We start from the raw sequence: 10,176 nt of genomic DNA, 5'->3' as shown, positions 1-10,176 counted from the left end.
AACCCCTCACACTCCCATCCAGCCGCCACCAGGTGCAGAGTCTTTCGTCATCTCTTCTCCGGCGAAGAACCCCCAGTCGCCCACCAGGTATTGGCACCCTCTTTCTCTTCCATGTCTACTGTGTGAAATCGAGTTCCGAATCTCTAACCTCGAGCTATTTGGCTATTTGATGCGTACTAATTTCTACTCCGTTTTCTAGATCCGGCCCTGGGTACTAGTGTTTCGAGATAGCATCTAATCTGAATTTTTTCGTTAGCTGTTAGTTATCCGTTCTATTGTGCAGCAATACCGATATGCAGATTTAGCTCGTAGCTCTTTATGTTCCTCCGTTGCTGTCATAACGGTTATAATTGCGATTATATGGCGAGCTTTACAATCTTAGTTATTATGATACTCTGTCTGGTCGAATCTACTATTAAGTAGAACATATGGTTTTACAATTCTATGATCTGTGATCCTATTATTGTCCTATTAGGGCTCTGATCCCAACTCAGTATCATGATTTCAAGAAATTTGGTTGATGGGATATGTTTTTTCTGTGCCCATAAGTTGTTACTCAAGCTTTGAATTAAGCTATGACATTTCAGAAACATAGATTTGGTTTGGATTTTGGTTCAGGGTGCTTGTTAGATGTAATATCTGCATAGTTGTTTAAGGATTATGCTCACAGTAACAGTAGCAGCATTTTTTCTCTGTTCATTGAACGTCTGTGTAACTGTTGTCACGAGTTGACATTTCAAGTTCTAACACTGCTCTCATATGTGCCATCAGATCACTTGTTAAACTTTGTTGAGGGGTGATGGCGGTTTCTTTCGCAAACCTCAACTCCGAGGCAGGGCTTAAAAAGCTTGATGAGTACCTTCTCACTCGCAGCTACATCACTGGGTATGTGATTCGAGATACTATGTTTGCACCACAGTTGTAACCTTTGCACTGAACTTACGCTGCATTAATCTTTCTCTAGCTACCAAGCTTCCAAGGATGACTTGGCTGTCTACACTTCGTTTTCGGCTGCTCCCTCGTCCAAGTATATCAACGTAGCAAGGTGGTTTAACCACATTGATGCGCTCGTGAGGCTGAGGTGTACCCATCTTCCCAGTTTTTTATATTTTTCAAGGTGTTCTGTTACCTGTGTGGATGTGCTAATGATCAATACTTGTTCAGCGGAATTACTGCAGAGGGCCAAGGTGTGAAGGTTGAATCCTCAGCAGTTCCTTCAGCCCCAACTCCAGATGTTGCTGAAGCACAGGTAAACTCAACCAATGATTTGGCTGATTGTGCAGATTCCTTATGATTTTTGGCTGAAAATTGTCAGTTGCTTTACAAGCTCACATCCACATAGTTATTTTGTGCTGATCGCTGACTTGAATCATTATTGGTCACTGAAGTTACTATCAACCGTATGGTTCAATATCAGAAAAATGAAACTTGTACAGTTGTACACTACTTGAGTTACATAGTTTAGTCACTGAAATCCATTTTCTAATAACCACAGGCCCCAGTTGCTGAGGAGGACGACGACGATGATGTTGACCTTTTTGGTGAGGAGACCGAAGATGAGAAGAAGGCTGCTGAAGAGCGTGCTGCAGCTGCCAAGGCTTCTGGCAAGAAGAAAGAATGTATGTCAGTGTGCATATTTTTTCTGTTTCATTCTCTCATCACACTGTGTTGACATGTGCTGACACTAATCTATAATGACACCCTTGGACCACTATATCGTTTTTTGAAGCTCTGTTTGATATCCAAAAACTTGTGATTTCATCAATCTTCTTTCCATACATTGTCAGCTGGGAAGTCATCAGTTTTACTTGATGTGAAGCCATGGGACGATGAGACTGACATGGCCAAGCTCGAGGAAGCTGTTAGGAGTGTCCAGATGGAAGGGCTGCTCTGGGGCGCATGTATGTTACCTCAGTTTTCCGCGCATTAATTTAGTCATTCATGAACTTGTTTTTTTAACCATTTAGTATGGTTTGTGACGTGAACATCTACTGCCCTTTGCAGCCAAGCTTGTCCCAGTTGGATATGGTATCAAGAAGCTGCAAATCATGATGACCATCGTCGACGACCTTGTCTCTGTCGACACTCTCATTGAGGACTATCTGTGCGCTGAGCCAGTGAACGAGTACGTGCAGAGCTGCGACATAGTTGCCTTCAACAAGATCTGTAAGTCACTCAACTCTTGACCCCTTACAGCTGCAGTAGCATTACTAGGCCGTTGCTTTAACTGCCCATTACATTGCCGTGTCCAGTTTGTGATTTTTACTCAAGGCTAACACTGACTTTTCTGTTGGTTCAGAGGCGTGACTTCCGATCAGTCCTTCCCCTGGGGTGCTGGCGATGGTGGTGGCTGGGCAATGCACCAGCCTAATTTATCCATAGCTATATGTCTGCTTTGTGTGGCCAGTGATATTGCCGTGAGTATTTTTGGATCCTATTCGAGTCGAATGTACCAGTACCAGAGTTAATTTGCTTTAATTCGAAACACCGTTCCAGTTGGAATTCTGTTACCCGTGTTCTTTGCTTGCAGTACCTCTATTTCTTCTTTTTTTTGCATCGGCTGGTGGTGGTTCCTTTATTTTTTTTTGCATTGGCTGTTGTGGTTCAGGTCAGACTGTGTTGGTCTAGATTCTTGTTTTTGTGTGATCGGAAACATGCTATCGCGCGTGACAGAGCTGTTGGGTGACATGTAGTCTCAGATTGCAGAGCTGAAAAGGCTTGCAACCTCGTCTCGTGGCATTCGCTGCCCAGTCGTCTGCCTGTTGGGATCTGAACAAACGCGAGCACTGAATGTCTACTAGTCAACTACTACACTCCCCTAAGCTTGAGCTACCTAAGAATAAACTCGTTCCGGTCCTCTTGCTCTGAGTCCTACTGTGCGTCAACGTCTGAACCCCAGCCTGGTGCTAGTTCCCATAGTGATATTGCTGCAGATATTAGTCCTTCGACTTTCAGGCTATGCGAAGTGTGTGTCGAGAAAGGCTACACACACATGCATCAGATATGTTGTTATACATATCCTTGGGTGGAACCAGAATCCTACGTTTAAAAACTGACTCAAATTCACTAGAAAAAAATCCTTTATGCAGCACAAAGGAACTCGCTCAGACGGATCTAGATCCTCTCCGAAATCTGGAGCACGCCATTCAAAAAAAAAGAATGTGACACCCAATTCAGGGTCACATCGCGGCAGATTTTGGCCACGATTCTTCGATTTTTTTCCCGATAGTCTTGTGCATCGATCCATCCAAGCACCAACGATGAAAGTGTGATAGGTGTCTCCACCCTGCCCAAACATTCTTGTCCCAGCCAGGGAGAAAAGAGACGCATGAGCTAAGTTCTAGATCAACTAAACAATAGGTCGTCGTCTAGCTCCCGATGGCAACCTTTTTATCTTGTGGATCCCTAGGATCCTTCCCAGAACTAACAAAGACCAGATGTCACTAGAAGGTGGAGATCCTCATCTACCAAGTTAGATGTATTGCTAAGTACTACTGCCTTCGTTCTCGAATATTTATCGTCGGCTAGTTTATGTTTAAGCTAAACTACAACAAGTTAAAAAGAACGGAGAGAGTATTATATATATCTGCAAGCCTGGAGATATATCTATAGATATTATAGAATAGATACGACTACAGCGAGCAGTGAGCAGATATTCAATGGCACATCGGCATCTGCCAAAGGTGTGCAATGTTGCTTGGCACTCACTCCTTGGCGCCCCCTTTTTTTTCTTCTCCCCGCCTACAACTGGGCACGAACACACACAAATGTGCCGGGGAGCTGCCTCCGGATCCTGACGGCCAATGGAGATCTCGGACGCACTTCCAGGTCCAGCCTAGCCAGCTTTCCGGTTTCGGCAATGAGCATGTTCCAAGCACCCCAGTTGCAAAGGTTATCAGGAAACATTCAATGCTGCTCGCTGCACTCCTCAACCAGCCGAACTGTCTTCAAGGAGCTCCACCTACCAGAAATTGGCGCCATCGCCCTTTTGCCTCCATAAGTACCAGGACCAGCAACAGGATTGTTCACTTGGTCAGCCACCCCTACTCCACAAGAAGTCATACCTTCAGGCGGTTCGGGGAGGCCACGATATGGAGGCACGATACCCGGGAGATCCCCGGGGAAGGCCGGCTCGTGCCTTCTGTGCTGTCTCAGCGACTGGCTCCTTTCGTCGCCGGAGGGATGAGCTGATCGACAAGGCCGTCGTTTGCTCCTTTGATGGCAACAGCCATGAAGTTGATGCTCTATCTGCAGGAGATATGCTGAGGGAAAAGTTCAATCTACATCATGGTCAGTACCAACTAGTCAAGCACTTTCCGGAGCAATTCTTTATTGTATTCTCGGATCCAAGGTCGAAACAGTGGGCATTAGATAGGAGATCTGTCTCGTTTCGTGGCCGGGTTTTCCACTTTGGTGATTGGTCGGAGGACAGCTATGCTAGGAGGACAAACTTTGAATTTAGAGTTAAGGTTCGTGTTGAGGGGATTCCGGTGCACTGCTGGGGGGAAGAAGTGGCTTCAAAGGCTTTGGGCAAGAGCTGCGCAATCCATTATGTGCAAGAGCGCACAAGACGTAGAGAGCGTACTAGGTCTTTTGATCTCTGGGCCTGGTGCTCTGACCCTTGTGACATTCCTAAGGAGGTCATGCTAACGGTTTTAGAACCGGACAGAGATCTTCCTCCGGTCACCGCGCCCTTAACTCTAGTTGGTGCCCAACACGACTCTCCTGCTGATCTGAAAGCTGGTCACGTCTACACACTTCGCAATCATATTGAGGTGGTGGAGGACCTCTCATTCCTTCGTGGGAGGGGTGCCAGGGGGGACCGCCTAACCGTAAGAAGCGTAGGGAGTTTGTGTGGAGTTACGGCGCTCCGGACACAGAGGGCGAAAAAAGAGAACGTGCTGAAGCTTGCAGAGGAAGAGAGATGGTGCGACGTGATTGGGGTCATGATGATGATAATGGGGATTTCCACCGTGACAGACGCAGTGGCAACCGTCGCCATCGCAGCCTCTCTGGTTGGGCGCGTTCGTCGCGATGCAGGGGGGGATTGGATGACTGCTACAGCTCCAACGACAGGAACAGGCACTCAACACCCTTTCGCCGCCGTGGTCTTGGTTTGATGCCGGCAGCGCGCTGGGTGCCCAAGGGGAAGGTCGGCTCAGTCTCTTTTGCAGACCCCGTTGTTTCCGCTGTTTGGCCGCAGGAGGAGTGCCATGGGCCACCTGAAGATGTTGGAGGCAGTCCGGCTCCGATGGCCACTGACGTTCAGGTTGCGCTGCACGGCTCTGCTGCCTCCACACACAAGGTAAACAATACGGTTGATCTTGCTAATGTTTTCACTACAATCCACAAAAGCTTAGACAGTGTGCCTGTTTGCTCCCTCGGCGTTGGCATGATCAATATGAGTACCACTTTACTGAACTCTGCCCCAGCTGCCCATCCGATTGAGTGCCCACATACCAACTGCTTAGACAGTATCCTAGAGAGTGGCCCTAGCGCTGTTCCGGTCTCTGCTTGGCCGGACAATTTTTTATCTGGCCAACAGACTTTGCTTTCAGAGTCACAACTTGTGAACGATAATCGAGCTATTGACTTCATCATGCCTGCTCCTGATCTGGGTGGGCTGTTAGGTGGCTCAGTCGCCCATGATCCAGTTGTCACTGACAATCAGGAAGTCGTGAGAAATCTACCTTCCCTCGGATCAGAGAACCTACCGACAGACAACACCAAATTGACAGACTTCATAGCCACAATAACCAAGACACCAGAGCCACCTTTGATCTCATCCCCGCCGCAACCACACCTGTTAAAATCTCAGAAGCAACCCACCACTAGAAGATCAAGTGTTAGGTTGGCTGCTAAGAAATGCATTAAGCCCGGGCGTAACCGGGATGCAATATCCAAGGCCCAGGAAATCATACTTGCCAAACTTAACAACTCGGCTGTTAAAAAGGTTGACTGCTCTAGTTCTTCAAATTGTTCTAACTTTGATGAGTCTTTTGAGCAGATGACAAGCCTTCTCACAACGCCTCTCTCGAAGAAGCAAATGGATGCAATCATGGAGCTTTTAAACCAAGACAAGGTGAAGACAGCGAAGAATAAAAAAAAGGGGAGAAAGGTGATGCCGGCCATCGAAGATGTCGAGGCGGGGGTCAACTGAGCTGCTTTGTCTGGGCCGGTTGGTGGAGCTTTTGGTGACCAATGTGTTCTCAGATGGTCAGGCTCTTTTGGAGCGGTTGTATCTCCTCTGGCGGTTTTACTTCTGGGCGCTGGTCAAGGTCCCCCAGCTTGCCTGTGTACCTCTGTTGTTCTTTCTGGTTGTCGGTTGTGGCCGAGCTGTGTCTTTGCTCGGCGGGTCCTTGTTTGGAGGTTTCCCCTCCTGTTAGGATTTTACAGCAGGCTCTCCTGCTGATCCATGTATGGCAGCATGCTGTGTTAAGTGGAGTGGCAGCCTTTTCCTTATGAATCAAAAATGTGCTATTTTTTCTTGGAATGTTCGGGGGCTAAACGACCATGCGAAGAGAGCAAGTGTTAGACATACAATTCTGTCCACCGGTGCTTCCATCGTTTGCCTACAAGAAACAAAGATCTCGAATTGGTCCAATGTTTTATTAAAGGAAACTGTAGGCACCAAGCTTGCTAATCAAGTTTTTCACTTGCCTTCTCTGGGCACCTCGGGCGGCATCCTTATTGCTGCGGATTCGGATTTCTTTGACATGGCTCTCTTGCCATGTTCAGCAGCATATTCTCTATCAGTCAGGATCAGCTCTAGATCACATGAGGAGGTTTGGGACCTCACGGGGGTTTACGGGCCTCAGCTGGACAATGAAAAAATGATTTTCCTTTCTGAACTCCGTAACATCCAAGCCATGGTCAGACCAGAATGGGTATTACTTGGTGACTTCAACATGATCAGGAGAGCAAGGGAGAAAAACAAAGGATCAATCAACAGAAGAGTCATGAGACAATTTAATAACACGATTGATTACCTACACCTCCTTGAGCTAGAGCTCACCGATAGAGCATTCACCTGGTCAAATGAACAAATTAACCCAACCATGACTAAGATTGACAGATTCTTAGCGACAACAGAGTGGCACGATCTATTCCCCTCGGCTGACCTTCGCTCCATGTGCACCATGACGTCGGACCACTGCCCTCTTATAATGCAAAGCCACTCTTTGGGTTCCCCATACCATGGGTTCAGATTCGAATCTTTTTGGCCTCAGATTGAGGGGTTCAAAGAGGTTGTCAATCAAGCATGGAACTCTGCTGTGAACTCTGATGATGCCATCCTTCGACTTCATGTAAAGATGTCTCGCACAGCCAAGGCTCTTTTGGCCTGGAGGCGCAACACTGTTGGCAACTTCAAAGTGCAGATGGCCATCATTCAGATCATCCTCACTCTCCTGGAGAAAGCGCATGAGATTAGACAGCTATCCTTTGAAGAAATTGATTTCAGGAGGTCTCTTAAAACCAAGATTCTTGATATGGCCTCCGCTCAGAGGGCACGAGCAAGACAACACTCCAGGCTCACTTGGATGCGGTTGGGCGATGCTAACACTAAGTTCTTTCACATGACAGCCAATAATAGAAGACGGAAAAATTTAATCAGATCATTAATGAGTGATGGCAATCTGCTAACGAGTCAGGAAGACAAAATGAACGAGGTCCAGCATCACTTTAGCCAGGTGCTAGGCACGACAGGTAGGAGGTGCAGGGCTGTCCGTTGGGACCATCTGGGGTACACCCCTTTCGAGCTATCTGAGTTAGACAACTTGATTGATGACAGTGAAATCAAGAATGTTGTAATGGGGCTTCAATCTGAAAAGGCCCCCGGGCCGGACGGGTTCATTGGGCTGTTCTACAAAAGTTGTTTCGAGTTGATCAAAAATGACCTCTCCATGGCAATAAACGATTTTTTCCATCACAGATCCAAAAGCCTGCTTCGGGTCAATGAAGCAAACATCATCCTCATACCTAAGGGGGAAAACGCGGACAGAATTGATAGATTTAGGCCGATCAGCCTGATCAATAGCTTCATGAAAATTATAACAAAAATCATGGCAAATAGGCTAGCTCCAAGAATGAACGAAATTATCTCCAATGCTCAGAACGCTTTCATCCAGAACCGTTCAATTCACGACAATTTTCTATACGTGCAAAGGGTGATTATGAATTTGCATAAGAAAGGTAATCCAGCTCTCTTCGTCAAGCTAGACATCTCTAAAGCCTTCGACACCCTAAATTGGGCATATCTCCTAGATGTGTTAAGAGCCTGTGGGTTCTCCCTGAAATGGCGCAATTGGGTAGCAGATATTCTGAGATCTTCATCCTCAAGAATAATTATCAACGGAGAGCGGTCAAACGCTATCATACACAGGCGTGGGGTGAGACAAGGAGACCCGCTATCCCCCTTTCTTTTCATCTTAGCAATGGACCCGCTACATCGGATGATTGAGAAAGCTGCTGATGTGGGACTGCTGGGACAGGTACTGCCTAGAGGGGCTAAGCTTCGCTGCTCACTCTACGCGGATGACGCGGGAGTATTCATTAAAGCTGACAAAGCAGACTTGGAGGTGCTGAAAGAGATTCTCAATGCGTTCGAGGGATGTTCAGGACTAAAGATCAACTATGACAAAACAGAAATTTTCCCAATTCGGTACCCGGAATCATCATGGCCGGCTCTTAAGGAGGTGTTTCCGGGCAAATACTCTAGCCTTCCCGGGAAGTACCTTGGGCTCCCCCTTCATTACAAGAATGTGAAGAGGATCGACCTACAACCCCTTATTGAAAAAATTAATAACAGGTTAGCTGGCTGGAAAGGGAAGCTGCTGTCCAAAGCTGGAAGAGAAACACTTGTAAAAGCGGTGCTATCCGCACAGCCAATCTACCATCTAACGGTTTTTTCGTCCCAAAAAATGGCTGCTGCAAGCAATTGACAAAATACGAAGAAACTTCCTTTGGAGAGGTAGCAATCCACTAGCTTGCAGCGGGGGTCACTGCCTCATCAATTGGTCCATTACATGCCTTCCAAAGAACAAGGGGGTCTTGGAATTCTTGATCTTGATCGTTTTGCGAGGGGGCTAAGACTAAGATGGCTGTGGCTACGATGGAAGAGCAAAGACAGGCCGTGGACCGCCATGAGACTACCGTGTGACAAAATTGATGAAGACCTCTTCAATGCATCCACAACTGTTACGGTAGGCAATGGAAAGATAGCGGGATTCTGGAATTCTAGTTGGATCCAAGGCCAAGCCCCTAGAAATATTGCGCCCTCGCTGTTCAAGAAGGCAAAGAGGAAGAACATCACGGTCGCCAAAGCGCTCACTAACAACACTTGGATTCGATTATGCTACCCATTCTCGGGTGAGGGGGAGTTTAGTGAGTTCTTCTCCCTTTGGCAGGCCATTGGTAGCATGCCAGAGCTCAACGGGTCAGAGGACAACATTTCTTGGAGATGGACGGCAGATGGGCAGTACAGTGCTAGCAGTGCATACAAAATACAATTCGCTTCCAATTTCAGCAGAATGAATCTTTGCCCCATTTGGAAGGCTAAAGTGGAACCGAAGTGCCGTTTTTTTTGCTTGGACGTTACTGCATAAGAGAATACTGACTGCTGATAACCTTCAAAAAAGAGGCTGGCCTTGTAACCCAATCTGCTGTCTTTGCAACTCAGCCCCGGAAACAATTCTGCATTTATGCAAGGATTGCCCCTTTAGTAGAGAGGTATGGAGCAAAGTTTTGTCTCGGGGCAATCTTCATTTCCTGACTGGGGTCCCTAGTGGCTCTTCCTTGTACGATTGGTGGACAGATCTGCGTAGTCTTTGCAGCAGTCAGAGAAGGAGGGACTTCGACGGCCTGCTAATTCAATTCTGGTGGAATCTATGGCTAGAAAGAAATTTCAGAATCTTTCAAGGACAGCATAGGGGTGTTGACCAAGTTACTTTGGCTATCTTGGGCATTGCTAGTAGCTGAGGTCTTGTTAGGAGTCTACCTAGTGGCTTTTTTGTTTTTGTATTTTTTCCTTGCTCCTTTTTTCTTCTTCACTTCGGTTCTTCGTGTCTGTTGTTCCCTTTTGTTTTTCTTCCTCATCTAATATAGATCGGAGAGGCAAGCCTTTTGCCCCTTCCTTTCAAAAAAAAAAGTTGCAATGCTATTTCTGTACACTCGGGA

General features: G+C 46.9%; 1 protein-coding gene across 1 annotated transcript; it reads left to right on the top strand.

The window, feature by feature from the left end:
- Window positions 1-2,506, top strand: LOC100282885 (elongation factor 1-delta 1). Its single transcript, NM_001155791.2, is given in 8 exon segments — window positions 1-87; window positions 772-885; window positions 965-1,081; window positions 1,165-1,249; window positions 1,496-1,619; window positions 1,788-1,901; window positions 2,005-2,166; window positions 2,300-2,506. Coding segments are annotated over 7 exon segments (690 nt in total). The 5' UTR covers window positions 1-87; window positions 772-799; the 3' UTR covers window positions 2,302-2,506.
- Window positions 2,507-10,176: the final 7,670 nt, after the last annotated feature.

The sequence above is a fragment of the Zea mays genome, chromosome 7 (assembly GCF_902167145.1).
Source record: "Zea mays cultivar B73 chromosome 7, Zm-B73-REFERENCE-NAM-5.0, whole genome shotgun sequence".
Lineage (NCBI taxonomy): Eukaryota > Viridiplantae > Streptophyta > Magnoliopsida > Poales > Poaceae > Zea > Zea mays.
Note: the sequence above shows the minus strand (reverse complement) of the source record. Positions and strands in the feature narration are given on the sequence as shown.